Genomic DNA, 20,169 nt, shown 5'->3' on the forward strand with positions numbered 1-20,169 from the left:
AAATTTGACACAATCCTTTGATCTTGAAAGATCAAAACATTTTGTAAGCACTTTTACGTTATTATACAAATGTATAGGACATAGTTTGATTCTTGTTATTATAATAATTTATAGGACATAGTTTGAATATAAGGAAAAATGTATCAATTTCAAGTTGAAATGTATTAAAATTGACATATGAGATATTATATTTGAAATTATATCGAATTGTAAAACACTATTTCTGTTTGATTTAATTCACAAATTGTTATTAATTTGTTTAATTTGATATGTCCAGAATCTTGGAAAAGCAGAATAAACGGCCATCAGTATTTTTAAATATTGTTAAACGCAAAGCAATATATTTAATGTTTTGCGAGATATTTCTCGAATTAAGAAAAGTGGACTTACGTATGTAAGTTTCAATTATAACGGCTCATATATTGTCAATTTTAATACATATCTTGAAATTGATAATAAATTTTAAATTAATAAAAGTATGTATACTGAAACCATATTATTATTTTCTTTATACAAGTATGCAACCATTTTTATTACATCTATGGTCTAACATTGTACATAAGTATTGTAAGTATATTAAAAACATCGATAATTAGGTTTATACAGTATCATAGAGAATAATTCGATACTACTAATATATCGAGAAATACATACGTTTACAGAGTGGGTAGCATATTTATAACATCAACAAATTCGAAATGATTTAAACTCGAATTTGCGAGAAACAAGAAAGGTTTTCGGCAGTTTGGTGAAACAGTTTAAATGAAATCAGATAAATTGGTAAACTCTAACAGGAAACGATCGACCTGGAGTCACATATATACAAGATATGTCAAGCAACCTATGAACCCATGACCAGTCAGTTGGAAGCATTACACGCTACCTACTGAGCGATGTTGCTGGTTTACGATGAAAATATTTAAAGCCCATCAATGTATTAAAATTATATTTCTTAACCATACTTCTATGGACGTAGCTAACCTAAATAATAATTAACAAACCCCTTGGATCTATCAGCTATGCCTCCTCTTCCAAGTATTTATAAATAAATAAATAAATATTTGATACAATCGAACTTTTAATTGACAGGTATAATTAAAGCTTCTAAATCAACTGCCAGATTGAAAAGGATTCCTTATATGTATGTTCTAAAGACGAAAGTTATGTAGTAAGAATACTATAATAAAAAAAACTAGATGATTATAATATATAATCTGCATACATATTACGCATACGTATGTGTGTAGATTTTTTTTAATAACAATGTAATGAATATTACTAAAAAAAGACGATATAAATTGTTTACAAATAGCTTTATACTCTTATCAAAATGATGAGTCTATTAATAAATCATCCAAATCTTATTACATACGCTACGGCATTAGTAATCTACAGCGCAATTGAAGATGAATTGTAAACATGAACATGCCTAGCAATTTATTTTATAAGACTACTACGATTCTTACAGTTAACTCCCACTTGTTATTCTAAGAATTTAATCTTATTTCTAATAATCTGCAATCTAGAGATGAAAGTAATATATTCAGTAAGATGGAAGGCCGCATTGTTTGAAACATACTCGTTTGCTACTTATGCACATATGTTTGTACATACATCTAAGCAAGCTAATATTTAATTTGGAGAGCAAACTAATACTATTTCCAGTTCCATCGGACGAATGATCGTAGAATAAACGGCATTTACACACTTCTGTTGCGTCAATAAAATTTTCATCGATTTAACGGTGAAAATACATTATAATAATTTTCAAAACGTTTAGCACCATTTTTTTTTCATCTTCAACGTCTTAAGTATGCGAGTACGTCATCGACGAAATTATAGTTATGAAGTCTTTATCGCTCGCCTAAGGCCAATTCACAACAGTGCAATTTTATGCAAATTCACTCTTTGTCAATGACGGATCCGCGCGATCGCTTGACAGTTTTCCAAATGTCAAGCGATCGATAAATCCGCCAAATTACAAAACTTAAGTGTCCATTATATGGCCAATAATTGTCCGATCATTCAAATCGATTGTGAAAAACATTAGTCCAAGTGCAATTATTGTGTGTGCGCGTTATCAAAAACGGCGAATCGAATTTCGCAATCGCGTATATCAAAAGCGACGCGATAAATTATGTTTTGCCGCGTTTTCCAACGACTTTCGTATCTGATAATTTCATCTCTGGGGTTAGCGACGCATTAAAGAACAATCCCGTCAAGCTGATTGATTGTCCAATCATCAGATTTCTTCCATTGCCGCCACAATGATTGATGATGTACCTACGGTCGATCTCGCCCGAAACGTTTCCTTCGCTTATTGCAACGATAATTTCCGTCGAGACTTAAGTTGTCAGAATTGTATCTTTTAAACACTACATACAATACAATGAACAAAAATAGCAAATTAATAATAGCTATAGATAGATACTGATTGATTTATCTGTACTTCATATCAATTTGTAGAATGAGTGGTGACTACACGTAATTATCACTCGCGATTGACATAACCCCATTGCTAAAAATAACAATCGGCAGGTTTGCAGGAACACCAGAAAAATCATCAATTCTGAAAAATTTCATGTCTTATCATGACTCCCACTAACTCTTCATAATGTATATTACATTTAAAATCTGCCCAATCGAATTTTAAAATACGCCTTCTTGACCTTTAACACTATATATGTACAAATGAATATACATACAATATATAAACAAATTTTAACCACCGATATTTAAGATTTATCAAAGCTACTGTTTGTAACATATAATATTCAATACATAATATAAAATTTGAGTAATAGTACATATATACTGACACATTCTTTAATAATTCATTGATTTAACCTTTCATATGACTAATATATTTACATATAAAAAGCTCATTGTATTGAGAAAATAAATGTTAAGCTTCTCAAAGAATTTAAATATTTTTCTTGGAGAATTTTATTTCATTTTTACAATAGCGCCCCAATTCGACACTTATGGAAAAATTTGTATTTATGTATGTACCATTCGTATTATATTAGTGGTTGCGTTAATGCTAACCACACAGAGGTTCCCTAGTTCGAGTCATCGGTTGACCTCGATTGAAGATAATTTATTCCGAGTATTTCTGTAGTGCTGCTGGCATGGACTTGAATATTTGTGATTCCAATTCGATCGTTTCCTATCAGAGTTTGCCAAATTTTCTGATTTAATTGAAACGATTCCTCATCTAGGTACATGGCATCCTACATACTATTTATCACCGCTATTTGATTACGATTTCAAAATTATAATCTACACATAAATTAATATATGTACTAGTTTAATTCCATAGGTGTCGCTTAGGGATAAAACCCGTAATGGCATCATGGTAAAATATAAATTATTCTTTAAAAAATAAAAAATGAATACATACAATTATAATTCACTATCAGATTGTGGTGACAAATAAGACAAACGTTCAACTTTGAGTCACATATATGTATGTATCTACCATAAATTATCTTATATCTCACATAACTTCCCAGCAGGAGCACAGAAATACTTTCATACAATATATGATTATTTTCAATCGAGGTCTAACCAGGGCTGTAGGTACTGCTAGGTATGATTATCATGACTAAAGGGCGGCTAGTCACGGATGCTTTTGCAACAATAGACCACTGCATTAGTGTTTAAAACAAGAGACCAAAAAAGTATGATTTTTCTAATAAATTAACAAAAATCACGTTTTTGAGTTACCAGAGCGAAGACTAATCAATCTTTACTAAGTAAGACCCACAGAATTCGAATATGATAATGAATTTTGTTGGTTCGCTCTGGGTCAAACTTATTAAAGATTGATTAGTCTCCGCTCTAGTAATTTTTTTTTGTTGCCTAGTGATTATGACTCTTTTAACTTCCATATAATTGATTGAAATATACTGAAATATACTGAACTCTTTATTGAAATTCCGCTTTTTTAATTTGGATGTCTAGTACAACTATTGAATTTTAAGAAGTAAACTAATGTCGGATACAGTCTATACAGGTTGAATTAAATGTAAAATACAACTAATAATTGTATTCCACATGTAGACACTCGAAAAGTAGTTTGAGCATTTTCGCAGTCGCGTAAAAAGGTTGAACCGACGCGATACATTTTGCATAGGAAAACAGAGGACGAGCAACAAAACACGTACGTAGACGTGGACAAACGAGAACGGATCGTGTGGAAGCAGTGCCTAGAGCACAGAATGAAATGCAAGGGAAGCGAATATGGGGTGGTGGGTGGCGAAAGATAGGCAGGAGGAGGCAAAGAGATGGGAAGGGAAAATGGAGGCGGAAAACCTTTGAAGTCGCCGCCACATGACGCAAAATATACTTGCGACTACTATAGCACACTGCTCGATGTGTATTTATATGCGAAATAAACGCTGCACGACCGACCGGCGCGGATACAACGTACAAATACTCTCTTACACGCGGCCATTGTGCTTTGTGTGCGGATGGACCCGGTGATGGATATTTTTAATATCGTCTATTGGAAGAGTTTCCACGTTTTCATTCAGAACGCGGTCTGAAGCGAGATATGTGTGTGGGTGTGTGGAAATGGGTGCGAAGCTGCTGTCGTAGGAAATGCAATTAGATACATTTGATCTATGTATGTAGGTACATACGTACAAATTGGATATACACCTATGCATGTACATATATATGCTAGCTAGCTGTACTTGGCGTAATAAATACCATTATAGCTGCGACGTTTGTACTATCATAGTACATACATATGTACATATTAAAGTGTATGGTGGGGAAGTGTGGGTTTTCCATTATTTGTGTCTCAACGCTTTGGGATGGATATTTTAAAATAAATTTTTAATACAATTAAGCCTCTAGTACGCTTTCATATGTTTAACCATCTATGCACCATATGTATGTACCTATCTGTTTCCAAAGACTTTTTTCCATAGTAGTTTTTTCCAACGTACTGGTGATCTACATATATATAATTTGCTTTCTTCTATTCATTATAAGTCGAATATCTCACTAGTCCATCGTATGTTAATTATTCAGTCACATGTCCAACCTAATGATTGCTAATGAAATCGGTGAAATACATACATATGTTCTTATATACAAAAGGAATGACATTTCTAATATATGTAATGATTTCTAATGAAATCATTGCGCAAAATTTATTACGAGTGATAAAAACTGATAAAATTCAAAATACCTAGTATATAAAATTGAAGCTGAAATATATGTAGAATACATACATTAGATATACATATGCAAACAAACATGTATGTATGTACGTCATATTAGAATTTTTAATTTTTGAACAGTAAAAACTGCATTAATCATTTAAATTCGTGGGGTTACAAAACTTTTGAGAACAAAGATCAAATATGAATATTTTAATTATTAGAAAGACTGGACTGGGCTGGGTTAAATTCTACTTGTTTTCGAATATCCAAAAAAAAAAATATTGAAGTTAATGTTAATACTGTAAATAAAAGATTTTTAGAGATTTTCGGGTTATTAGTTATTAGATGTTTTGTGAAAAAAAAATGTGGAAAATTTTCAAGGATTATGTTCAATTCCACGACATTGATTAAGGCTGCATATTTTAATTATTTAAAAATGTTAGTTTCAGTACCCAAGAGTTATTTGTTGTGAGTTGAATGGGGATGAATGAAAGTTATCCACAAGCTTTGATTTTTTGTTCTAGATTTGCCAAATATGAAATCTTAAATATGTATATTTTGGAACCAGTGATTTTTACAAGGTTTATGTTATTAGATATCGGAATTATGGGTGTTTTTAAAGTAAATCTCAGTTCACATTCTCTGATTCGAACCTGGCATTAATAGGATGCAAAAATTATACACATCACTCGGTAACATACGCAATTGAAGATGACGCACGTGCAAGAAGGAGAACGGAAACTTATTTTCAGATGTTAAAAAATCTAAAGCCATGTGATGAAACGTACATACATACAAACATATTTCGAGCAATCGTTAACATCGGAGCTTTGATTGATTAAAACATCATTGTGAAGCGGGCGCCAAGCACACAAAAGGCTGGCGCACAATGGCGCCATTCTACAAATGAGAAGGATACGTGGGAGGAGGTAGGTACAGAGAAAGGGCGGAAAAGTTGGAACGGGGGAGTGAAAAACGGCGTGAAATTACACGGGGGATGGTGGTGGTACACTTTGAAAAGAAGAAAAATATTTCAAAAAGAAAACATACCCATTGGTCGTTCGGTAAGCACTCACGCGTCAAAAGCCGCTAAAAACGAAAAGTCGCCACGTGAGACAAAAATAATTTTATACAAACACAAAAGACTTTGGGAAGTCGTACATCGTTATACAAATTTGAATTGAGCAACGTACTGTTATATAATATTAATATATAATTGAAATGCCTAAAGGACTTCATTATATAATATCAAATCCATTTTCTTCCCCTCTCCGGAAAATTCTATACTTGAATAAAGAGGATGAGAAGGAGAACCGGAAGGACAGGAGCCCGTCATCCAAGAACGGAAGCAGAAGAATGGCCTTCAGGCCCCAGGAAACGAGGCGGAGAAAACGGAAGGAAGTAAAACTGGACAAATGATGCCCTCACATATTGAATTTATTAAAAAAGGAAAGAAAGAAAATTCACTACGAAAGCTCACATTTATCCATTTACTCAAATTTATATCAAATCGTTACATTATTGCGCATCACATATCCAACACCAATTTAATATACATAATTACATTCGTCAATATTATTGCATCATTAACCTTCGACATTCATATCTTGCATACATATGAATAACGATAGTGACAGCAAAAATATAATACTATATTTTGAGAAATGCTTCCAAAAGTAAACATTACGATTACGCACAAGTAAGACATCACAATTAGGCGTTCCGATATATTTTTCGCCAATTAATCATGAGGTTATCGAAAAAATTTATACAACCATCGTACGTTTCGCAGACAATAGGACCATATTTTATTGTCGGTGTAAATCAATGGTACAACTTCGGTTCAAGAGTGGTGGCCCTTGGCGATCACGTGTCGTTGGCGAACTAATTAGGGGAGCGTGACTATGAATAAATTGTACGTATTCATCTAGCGAGCCGAGTTGAACATTACTGGCATGGAGATTTCAACGCGCTGTCTAAATGCCGTTTCAAACCCAAACACGTCAATTTAAATGATACGTCAGTGTTTACACGGTGTATGACGGTGAAGTAGACGAAATTGTATCGCAGACATGAATTTTGATGAGAATTTATAGGGGAAAGAAAAAGAAGCGACTGGATTGTCGGAACTTTACCTAAGCAGATGAAAAGCGAGATGAAAAGAGAATTTCATCCGGGACTAATAAACTTTAAATTTAAACGTATAATACATTTATGGATAAACAAGTTCGTATAGAGTTGAGGCAGAAATAATGATGGCAAGTTTTTTTTATATTTTAGATATTATCTAGAATTATATGTAGATCGTAATCAGAATTTATTGTAAGCGAAGCTTACATATGCACCATCAAATAAAAATGGCGAAGAAACAGATATGCCGAAACTATGAATGTAACATGATTCATAAGTTTGACTTTTGAAATTCGTTCATTTATGTATGTAATATTTATGAACTTAGGATGGAGTGCATTTGGACAAACGAATGCCGTTTTTAAATCAAAAATGCCACTTTGCCTGAAGAAAAAGACCTTCGATCAATATGTTTTGCCAGTGATAAAAGATGTGAAACTTGGACATTGAACAAAAAGTCCAATGTACTCGAATAAAGTGGTATGGAACGCTGTATGCTTGGCATAACGAGGAAAGACAAAGTCAGTGGGTATGGTAGATATAGGGGATAGAGTGAAGATACTGAAATGGCAATCGGCAGGCCACGTGGCTAGAATAATAAACGAAAGGTGGACAAAAGAAGTGCTAGAATGGTACCCGAGAGAATACAAAAAGAAGACCGCAGGAAAGATAGGTAGACGAATTAAAAAAATTGGTGGAAGATGGACGAGAGTTGCGCAAAACAAGAGAAGCGTGTTGGAGATGTTCTTCATCCAGCAGTGGATGGTAAATTAGATTATGATAATGATCATTAAGTGCTCAAACATTTGTAGTATAAACATAAATGGACCTTTAATCGTATGCATAGATCTGCAACATCAAATCATTTTCCTTTTTTAAACTCATAAAAGGTAACGAAAATCTACATGATAAAACTTCGTTGTTTACGATCAACATATTAAAATGTGATTATTCTTCTAATCAACTACAAAACACTAAAAAACAACGACAATAATCGACTTATCGGATAATTGCACCAAAGTTTGTTAGCCGAGACGTGTGCTGAAAGATTGATTGCTTTTGTAATCATTTGAGCTGAGAAAGTTTTTCCTTACAACCAATATATTTATTAACTTAATAAAAAAAAGGTTTGACAAATACACAAGTCTAATAATTCAAAACGATGCAACGGATCACTTCAACTACATACAGAAACAATAAACGAAAGCAACATAAACCGTCTGGGAATTCAATCGCGAAGCGAACGTAAGAACCTCATTACATTCGATAATCGCATAAACGACGAACGTGTTACGCGTGTTGCCAATACACGCTACACTCCCCATCATATAAACCGACCGATAAAAGTAAACACGTTTCAATTAAAATTTACGAGGTGCAGCGTCGAGTGCATACGAGATTTGGACATGACTAATGAATAGGAAAAAAAATCATAATACAAACAGTACAAGTATGAATTTCAGAGGACCCTCTCCCTCCCCCTGATTTGAAAGGTTCGTCTCCGCACACACGTACTAGGAGTGTATCAATTACTGGGTGCTTACAAATGGGATAGATGGGGTTCACCCCAACCCAACCCAACTGAACTCGACTCAACCGTGTGCTCAATAGGCCGGCAAATATTGCGATAGTTTTGGTTTGATATGTTAAGGCCGGGGCCCATTGTCCCGTAGGGTCCCCGCGATTCGATGGCAGGTAGGGGGCCCTTTATTGCATGTTGACTATTTGACTGGAGGAGTGTGTGAGCCGGATCATAATTATTAGCGGGAGTGCATTACATACAATGTATTATGCGCATTTTTCATATATACCGTATAGGTGTGTATATATGTACGTATACATAAGGATGGGGGATATCTTCTTTACACATTGTAACGAAAATATAAATATTTATTGTGGTTTAGATGATCCCCTTCTGTGTGCATACGAAAAGCTTTCTAGGATTATAAGAGTGTGAGGGATGCTTTAGAGGCGTGTTAAAATTTGGCCCAAGTTTCATATTCATATTTCAAACGATTTAATTTTTTTTAAAGTCGGATTTTAGTAGTTTCATTTTTTAAATTATTAGTATTACATACATATATGCATGACGATAAATAAGTTAGTGATTATTTTAGAACAGGCAAATCTTTAAATTTCTATCCAAATATTGATTATTTAAAGTATAAATAAGCGCTTCGTTTTACCAACTTGCAATATCTTGAGACTCAAATTTTTGTCTGCTTAAACAGAAATTTGTATATTGTATACAAAAATGTTTTGTATACAATATACAGTGTGTGATATCTGTAATATATGAAAAATATCGTGATCATTCATAGATCTTTAAGATATTTACACACCTTTAAAATATAAAAAAAACGTTTAAAAATCCTTCACGATGATTAATAATGATGGTATCAAATCCGATTTACCATTTGATTTTTTTTCACGATCGGTTCAATTCATGTAAATTATATACAAATGGATTGCAGTATATACATACATACATATGTATGTAGTTCTGCAATAAATTTCTAGGTTATTGATTATTAATAGGATCAAAAGCAAGTTCATAAACCTTTTTCAGTAAAATGTATGATAAAAACAAACTTAAGTACATAATACTAATCACGATACTAAATTAACTTAAAATTGGTTTAATTAAAAGTCAGTCCTTGGTTAGTGCTGAAAGTTTATTAACCCTTATTTCGCGACAAAAGCCTTTGTTAATTAAAGACAAAGTGAGAAAATTATAAATTCTGATAAAAGCCAACCGAGGTTTATAAAGTGATACGTTATTTAAAAAAAATAGGCATTGATTTTTATTTGCGTAGCTTTCAATACAATCAAAAGATTAATTTCGAATTAATAATAACAAAAGCCTAAATGAATACTTCTTGGTGGAAAATGCTGCTGAATAAACATCGCGCTGTTCAATAATTCAGTCTACATTTGGAAACGATCCTATCCAAAATTAAACGTTTTTTAATAGAACAGTTTAAGAAAGCATCGTAATAATGACACTGTGAAACGAGACAAAGGCAACAGGTGCATAATTAAGTTTTAAACTGTTAAACGGGCAACAATTACAAGGAAATTCGTTCGAAATTAATGAGAACTATACGTAGCGATTGTTCGAGAGCGTTCGTCCGAAAACGGACAAAAGGAAAAGGAACGAAAGACAGAGAGAGACAGAGACAACCGAGACGAAATAAAGTCATTCGGTAAAATTGTCATGTATTAACGCTTTTTTTATGAATATCCGCCAGTTAACAATAGAGATAGAGCGACACGCGACAGGGAGAGTGTACGTGATGGGGTTGACGAGCGTGATGATATTGAATCAATAAGTTCAGGTCGGAGGAGCCCTTCCGCTAACGATTTAAATTTAAAATCAACAACTCAAGCAGAAAAATACAATAAAATATAAATACAACATGCACGTAGACATTCCTATTGTGTGTATTCGAAGCTAATTAGTATGGCACATTGGCGATCCGAAGAATGAACGGCGAGCGTAAATATTGAATCAAACTTCACGCTCCTACGCTTACACGTAAAGCAAACTTTGAAGGTAAGAAAGGTTGCTGAATCGGCAAACAAAGACAGGACAGTAAACACTTACAAGTCAACAACGGGAAGGAAAATAAGGTGGTCAAAAACACGCAAACCACAATATCCCTTCGCTTCTTGTATGCACCGTGTTATAATCGGTAAGGTGTGCTTTTGATTTGCTTTGCGTGCAATTTTTGTATGCGCTACTATGGCGTGCACTATTTATCATAGCGCGCGAAATGCGTGCACTTTATCTGCGCCTAGTCTGAATGATGAATTTTCGTTTTTAAATATCGCTCACTTATCAATTTTTTAATCTACGAATACAGACGATGCATAGTTCGGTTTATCGCTAATTCAAATGTTTGTTTTTGTAAGAGATTAGTTTCTTTTATTAGAAACATTCAGTAGATTTTGTGCATGGATCAATCTTTAAAAACAATATACGAATATTGGATAACTAACTAAGAGTGACTCCAATATCCAATGTACATATATCTGAAACACATTACTTCTGACACGATTTTTTTCTTTTTCTCATATTTAGATCAAATTCTGGAAAGTTCTGATATTGAAAAATCCGTTACGACAAATTGCGTACATTTTATATTAATTAAATTTGTGTACAAATAAAAAATTTAATTAAAGGTTAGTCTTATATATCACCTCAATATAAACACATTTTTTAAAATAGCGAATTTTAAAAGTAAAAAATATATTTTTTTATACACAATGCATTCATTGAGCCAGATTTATATTTTACTACGTTTGAATTAGAACGTTTAGATAAAAAAAAAACCAATCCAATACGTGGTTAAGTGAAAAATTTGCGAAATAAACTCATAATATTGCGAGAAAAGATGTGTAAAAAAAGTATATATTTTACTCCTAAAATTCGCTGGATTATTAATTATAAGTATTTAAAAAAAATCATTAGAAAAACATCTTACATTGGATATTCACATTCGGCACGGCAATATGTACTAGATTTTAAGTTAAAGACAGTAAAAGCCAAAAATCTATAAAATTGCACATTTTTTTCAACTCTTACATCTTATAATCTTAGAAAAATCAGTAATATAGAATATGATAATTTATGACAATATATAACATATACGAATTCAATGTGTCAAATTTAGTAAAGATGGATTAATCTTTGTTCAGGCAATTTTCATTGTTGCTCAATGTAGCAGAACAATAAAAAAGTACAAAATTAGCATTTATTTAACTATATAATACAAGATTCGTATTTGTCAGAATATCTTAGCCGCCAATAATAACGAATAATAATAAAATAAATATTTAAAATTAAAAGGCTTTAATATCTTTTTGATTTCGAAACGTCCACTTCAATAATCGTTGAAATTGATATAAAAAATATTCAAAATAACTATGTAAAAATCGAAAGCAACCTGATATGAGGCTTGTAAAAATAAGCGCATATACATAATATAGCACACTCTATAGTAGCCAGGAAAAAAATCCCCATCGTTAGCATTCACTTAATAATATGAATCATTCGAAAAGCCGCTACTCATAATTAAATTACACGCGTAAAAGTGGAACAATTTAATTCCCGAGGATTTGAACGATTCCGCTTATCGTCCCATCGCATCGCCTTCGCCGTGAAAATCCCCAGATAGAATTTTCCGTTAAGTACATAATATAATTCCAACCGTTTCAAAATACGGTGTCGAAACGAAAACACGTATACGTTCTCGACTCGTGTTCATATGCGTGCGTGCGTGCACAAAAATGGGTGGGCATTTATGAGGGTAAACACGTAATCAACGACTAAAAACGTTTTCTGAGCTTTTTCAATGTTTTCCCAACACACCTGAGGTGAAAGTGGACGCTAAATGTTCCCATTCACGTTGAGATTTGTCTGCGGACGAGTCTCCAACAATTCGACTGTCGTAGCGGTCTCTCAGAGACAAGCAACTATTATCCATTGACATATAAGGCTAAGTGTACATGAATGTTTTTGATTCATTTTATTTATATAACATACAGTTTCAAACTTTTTTGCGGGCTGTGTTCAGTAATCTATAAGTTCACTTGTCACTGTGTGCACTTTTCGCTGAATTCAACAATCGTGTGCTATCTGAGAAAAAAAACACGTACCACTCGTGTGCTTTTGCCCTAAATGTATGCCGAGTTCAGACTATGCTTTTTAGATGAATTTTGAGGGCTTCTGAGACAAGCATGTGCAACAAAAATCTTGCGACGAAATTTAGTTTTAGTTTGGGTTGTTCAATTTGTTTAGTTCGGTTGCGGTAATACTAACCACCGATTGAAAAAAAATAATTCCGAGTATTTCTGTAGTGCTACTGGTCACTTTGATATTTGTGACTCCAAGTCGATCGTTTCTATCAGAGTGTGCCAATTTATCCGGATTCATTATTTAATAAACGGTTCCTCTTCAAATTGGAAAAAAACATTGAACTGAAAACTATTTTTCACCACTATTTGAATAAGATTTCAAAATTTATAACCTATAAATTCATACATGTACAAATATAATACCATAGATGTCATAGGAAATGGCATCATAGGAAATGGTATCATAGGAAAATTACATTGCCTTTCTTAAGTATATATATATGTATTTAAAATTATAAATATAAATCCAAAATCGGACTCGACAAAAAAATTTTAAATATGAAATTCACAAATATGGCTCATGGAGAGATAAGTAGGCAAAGAAGTCTGTAGATAAACCTTGGGTTACGAAAGAGCTTTCATTTGTCGTAGCTGTTTCTAAGGCTTTTGTTTACAATAAAATTCAATCGGTTTTGTAATAATAATGATAAGAACTTCCAATATTCCAATAAAAATAAAAACGTTCGATTACAAAATTTAGAGATTTATCTCTCGTAATGTCTCGATTAAACAAATTTCATAGTCGGTAATTAATCGGCAACTTTCAATGGCTTCCATTACTACAACAAATTTCGTAGCTAAGAGACCAGAGGCAAATCTCTACGTGAATGCACACCTTAAGGTCCAACGCTACCGAATTCGAATTTGCCGATTGTGAAACTTGCGATCTAATTTTAAATTTAAAAAGTGTTATGATAAAGGAAAATGCTATGAATAGTATCCGTGGTGTTGAAACTTGCCTTGCACTGACGGAACCTATTGGTTTTGTGCAAACAAAATGACGAGACGATTTTATTAGTGTGTCGGTGGTACTAAAGGAGTCAAGCGGTGCCATCGCTTTACAAAATTTACCAAACAATGAGAGCTTACTGGCAAAAAGCAGCGATCGTCAAGCGATAGGGTTGCTAGTTTTGTTTTGTCGTAAATTTAAATTGTAAACAGCGATAATAACTCAATCAAAACGAATAGCTAAATGTAATATTAGTATTATTATAAAATTCATCGTCAATTTTCTATTATTGTGCCAAAATCAGAATTATGAAGTGACAACAAAAGCTCGTATTATGTATTTGCTACATTTTCAGGTCAGATTTTGAGACTTTTAAATAGTTTGTGGCAACTTGATCTTTATTCAGGCGATTAATTAGAAAAAAATGAAGTTGTCGAGAACGCATTTTGCATTTTTATATATGTTGATTTCAGTTAATTACAACACTTCAAATATAGAACAGTCGTCCAATTAAGTAGCTGCTACAATTATGCTAAATTTACCCAAAGATCGTTAAGATTTGTCTGAAATGAACCCACCACATCATCAAGTATATCAATTTTCTCGCATACCCTTCTCATATACGTATATATGTAAATTATGTATTATATGAGCCGTTATATTTAAAAGTGGCATAAGTCCACTTTTCTTCATTTCGAGAGATATTTCGCAACACATCCAATATGTTTTGCATTTAACAATATTTAAAAATAATAGTGGTCTGTAATACGTTTATTCTGCTTTTCCGAGATTCTGGATGTATTGAATTAAAATAAGCGATAACAATTTGTGATTTAATTCAAATAGAAATAGTGTTTGTGGAACTGAAAGTTGAACTGTTGCCACTTTCAAATATAACAGCTCATATGTATTTAATTCAACATACATATGTACATACAAGCAACAAGAAATATAGGCATGCATAGAACTGTGAAATAAAATCAGTAACTATTGACCGAAAAGGTAGCAGTCAAATCTTCATTGTGTGTGTTTTTCAGCTTTTGTTTCCTATTATGCCTTAAACACTAAATTGCAACATTAGCTATTAAAATAGACTTAAGATTTAAAACAAAAAAAAAGGTTTTAAACATCAAACACTTGATTGTATAACATATCTGATTAAAGCTAGTAGAAGGTTATGGGACGAGACCAAGACTAGCTTATTTACGTGAGTCGTAAAATGCAACTATGCACTTTCACAACGAAGCTATCTGTTTGTACTACAGATAAGTCATTGCATAAAAATACGGCATATTTTTCTATTCAAAAGCACAAATTGCGAAGGCAAGCGAATACGACGATATGGTAAATATATTAAATGTGTGGGTTAAATGAGGGGGCGGGTTGTGGAAAGGGGGTTGGTGGGGGATTCGGTGGCAGGACAAAACGTGGGGGTTGATAGGTAAAACAAGGTCCCTTCTGGAGCGCGGCAAACTTCAAAGGAAACCTGCTGGTGACGCGCACCCTAGCCCAGGGGGATGATAGCCCTACAAGGAGGCGGGGAATTAATTTTACACGAGGGGTAGCGGAAATAAAACAGTAAAAATATAGGTTCGTTTCGCCCAAGTATGTAAATCGATACCGTGTCCGACTGGAACTTCAGTCGCAAGATGCATTCCAAACACACGTTTATGTACATATGTATGTATGTATGTATGTATATGTTAGTATGTTTGCAAAATTGAAACGTTTCATTTATAAGTGACATACGTCAATTTTCCCAGAAAGCCATTGCTTGAACAATATTTTCATGTTAAATAATTTATAAGGCAAATATGGTCTACCCATAAGTAATCATACGTATATATTTTTACGTATGATACAATATTTCAACAGTATTATGCATTAAAGTAGAATAATTCCAACATTTAGTGAATGTGTATTGTTATAATAAATTATTATAGAATAGCATTTGAAATCAAAATAAAAAAAATTATTTCCCAATAAGAATTTTTCTCTTGAAAGAGGAATAAATCTACTCGAGCATGAAAAAAATGAATTTTGACCTTATATTAGCATTAAATTATTCAAATTATTATTAAATTAAAAAATGCTTTTGTAGTTCATAAAAAATTCACGTTAAAAATTAATAGAAAAATCATTGAACTGTTTCATGTTTTTTTTTCTTCAAATAAAAATATACTTACAATATTTGCCCAGAAAATATAAGAAATATGGATTTAATTCTGCAAAAAAGATCCAATCCACATGAGTAGTTTTCTGACTACTGTAATTTTATTAATATTTTTTGTAGTTTAACGGGAAAGGGTTAAAAAAATACAATATTTAATAATGGTAGATACAAGTAATACATTGTACATACATATGTACTTACATATATTACCTACAAATGTAAATGGATTGGATCCTTTTAACAAGCTTTTTATTATGATCTACATTCATATACATATGTATTATAATGAATATTAAATACTTTTTCATAACTTATGAGAAATTGTGAGTCATAGCTACATTTATTGACACAGAGATCATCATTCTATGTGACACAGAGATCATTCTATTGACACAGAGAACATCTATTCATAAAGGCCCACCCCCACTCAACGAAAAGATGCGCACAAGTACTGACAGTTGCTTTTGCGTACCGTTTCCAATGAGTGGGATGGTAGGTCATTATAAATGGAAAACCAAAAGGAAAGTGAACTAATCCCGCACCAAAATAAAACGACTCAATTTTATTCCGACCGCACATACGAAACTGATCGTATTACTTACAGCAAATTAAGGCAATTTATAATTCGAAAAAATTCAATGTACCGCGTTTATGTTGAACGCTCATATTATACCGAGGGGGGTATAGATTCGACCCCTCGAATATTGAAAAATATGGATTATGAATATGAGGGTTGGCCAGAACCGAAAAAAAAACGTGTTAAAAGCGATATAATTATGTGCCACAATGAAACGGGGTAGGGAGGTTAAATTGTTCCACTGCCCAAATAACATGGTCCCATTACGACCTGAATGGTTTTATGGGGATTTTTAAATGGATTTTTTAAGTGGCGGGCCAGTGGGGAGTTTTAGTTGGCGCTGCGTTGATTGCTATGTGAAATCGACACGACGCGAAAGGGTTAAGTATGTTAAGTATAGAAAAAAAATTACATACTCGGATTATATTATATGCGAAAAAAGTGCGACATACGGTCACTGCTTGCATCATAGTTTCGCACGACATTGTGCATATTATTACGATCGCGATCTTGACTGTATATTATTATTATGGGTAATTTAATGAAAGGGTTTTTTTTAATTATTAGAATACGTTGTACCGTTTGGCACTCTTATAGTAATTATCGCAATAGTGTTTAAAATTATTATTTCTCGTATAATTTTGTACCGATAAACGTGAGCTGTTTTTATTTTGCTAGAAATAATTATTAATTTTTAAAACGACATAAAATTGAAAGTCAGTTTGTATGTTGCATATATAATGTATGTATTTCCAAGAAATGTGTAAAACTTAGCAGTATTTTTCCTGTATGTCTCAACATTTTACATACCGTTTATTAAAGTCGGATTAATTTAAGCCAGATACACACAGGAGCGACATTGAGTACGCAATTATTAATGTAATTTTAATTTCAGAAAAAGTTTACATATGAAAGCTATAAATAGAGTAAGTTTTGTTTGGGCTACACTCAGGTCTCTTTGTATGCGGACATTTTTATACGGTGTTGAAGTTATGCGGTTTATATTCAATGCAAATTCTCAAAAAAAATCGTTGCACCGTTGTTTACATACGCTACTTGCAAAATTTTCTGCGTTGTGTCGCAAGGCGACGTTGTCATATCTCTGTATAGGTGTTGAGGAAGATGTAAGTTAAGCCCAACCGGCCTTGTTTTGTGTAAGGGCGCGAACACACAGCGAGGGATGCGGTATCTTGTACGTGGGATATTTTTTTTAGATAGTTTTAAACATACAAAAAAAACACGCGTATACGGCGTCGTATACGCGGTATCGTGCAGTATATACATGGGATCGTCTATTCATTGGAGCGGTCTCGTTGAAATTCTATAGAATTGTTTATACTAACTTGACGGTGATATATAGCAATTCGACCCTTCGGACGGGGCTTGATAGTGATCGATAATTTTTATTTTCCGCCGTATACACGTGTTTTTTTTGTATGTTTAAAACTATCTAAAAAAAATATCCCACGTACAAGATACCGCATCCCTCGCTGTGTGTTCGCGCCCTAAACCTGGCGAGATTGGGCGTTCCAGAGCGACATTCCCTTCCTTTTCAAATGACTAGCACATTGGAACACATCCCTATGCATTTGTCGCATACAAAGATATCCGAGTGTATATTTATCATTTTGATATTGAGTCTGATTTTAGATAACAAAACAATTAAGTTAAATTTTGAAAGCGTGGTCTGAAAAAGTTGTGGAAAGCTTTACGAAATTGCGATTCAAACCCGAGAATCTTTGAATAGAATTATCGGTATTTTAAACAGAAAATTCAAATTAATTTAAATATTGCGATACAATATAACATAAGTTCTACGTGGTATTTTTCTTGTATGTATGGCTGTGTTAAAATTACGGGATAAGGTATTATATTTTAGTGTTGATAAATGTTGTATACATACTTTCTGCAGCATGTTTATATGAAGCTTTACAGAAATCTAATTTAAATTTTCAGAAATCTAATTTAAAAACTATTACTTGGGCGGGCACTTGGGTTACATACAAAATTACAAAATAAAAAAGTTTCGATTTAACCCGCAACCGTCCATTACATAATAAAGCCATAAAACGAGTGAGCTTTATCTAAACTGAAAATACATTCAGAACTGGATAAAAAAAAAGCTATACTTTATCCGCTGTCACGCGGACATGTTAATTTAGTACAATAATTACGCGCCATTTTTTAAGTTATTTATTATGGTCGGGGTATATATGTATGGTATAGGACACGTAATGAGGTTTCATAAACCGGTTAACACGGGGTGGGAGGCACCCCAGCGTACGGCCACGTGAACTATCTGCATCGTGATCGCAACAGCTATATTTCAATGGGTTTTTTTTTCCACACTAAATATATCCCATATTCACTGTACAAAAGCTCGCCCATAACAGGGTTAAGTGCCGCATATAACACATATATTATGTACGTTTTTTGATATTTTTATTTTAAGTGGATCGATCCGATGATTTCCTCGAATCGAAACGTTAACTGTGCCGTATTACTGAAGCACGACCGAGCGTGGAAGATTAGTCCGTTCACCTGCATGTTCGTTTACCGGATAATCCGTTCACAACAGTGTGCATGTACATCCCCTTTCATTGACAAGTGCGTCTATTCATCTGTCAGTTTGCTCACAATACTTGGAATATACAAATGAAAATCGCCAATCTAAATATGGCCGGTTTATATTCGTTGAATTTTGGATTTCCGAAATGAAAATGTAATAGTATATTTTTAAATATACGTTTGCGATGTTTGTGATAGAATTCCCCCATGTGCTCCATGTTGTAGAGGCGATGACTAAAGCTAGAATTATAATAAAAACTGAAATTAATCCAGATAACATCTCTTTGAGAGGATATGCCGCTAAAAGCTCGCCAAACTAGGGGGTTGCGCACTTTCACTCCCATTTGTCCGAAACTATAATAAGGGGGTGATGGGTATGTGAGAAAAATTGTTTTAATATCTAAAAATATATATTTCTGCAATTGATGTATATAAAAAATTGTATTTTATCAAAAATTAAGCCTTAAATTTATTATAAATTCTCCTTCTTATTTTTGAATAGGTACATTGAAAACTATTGGATGAAGGATTTCCTTAGACTTCATTTAATAGATTTAAAATATCTTCTTAAGAAAGCTGAAATATTTATTAGCTATATAATTTACCGCTACTTTATTTTCTGTCTTGAAATAGTATCTTAAACTGACGTGCTTTAAACGCGTACGAATAATGAACAAAATAAGCTAAAAATCGTTTATTCGTAAGATCTCATCCAAAAACTATGTGTATATTGATCTATTATATCTATATGCATATCTAAAATCATATACAAATGTACACATCTAGACGTTTAGAAGAGTAACCCTACAATGATCTCGATCTATGTCGATTAAGTAACTAGTATGTAAACCAATATTACAACTACAATATGTATTTATCCCATTTAAACTTGTAT

The 20,169-nt window shown here is 33.0% G+C and overlaps 1 protein-coding gene across 4 annotated transcripts in view; it reads right to left on the reverse strand.

Annotated features, from left to right (window-relative positions):
• pan (transcription factor pangolin) overlaps positions 1-20,169 on the reverse strand; it is a 144,405-nt gene that overhangs the window by 47,854 nt on the left and 76,382 nt on the right. Inside the window, exon 7 of one of the 4 annotated variants that reach the window (XM_077433523.1) lies at positions 6,228-6,266. The exons of the other annotated variants lie outside the window; for them this stretch is intronic. Coding sequence (XP_077289649.1) covers positions 6,228-6,266 — 39 coding nt within the window. The remainder of the gene's footprint in view (positions 1-6,227; positions 6,267-20,169) is intronic. 4 annotated transcript variants of the gene reach the window in all.

This window comes from Arctopsyche grandis, chromosome 6 (genome assembly GCF_051622035.1).
Source record: "Arctopsyche grandis isolate Sample6627 chromosome 6, ASM5162203v2, whole genome shotgun sequence".
Classification (NCBI taxonomy): Eukaryota; Metazoa; Arthropoda; class Insecta; order Trichoptera; family Hydropsychidae; genus Arctopsyche; species Arctopsyche grandis.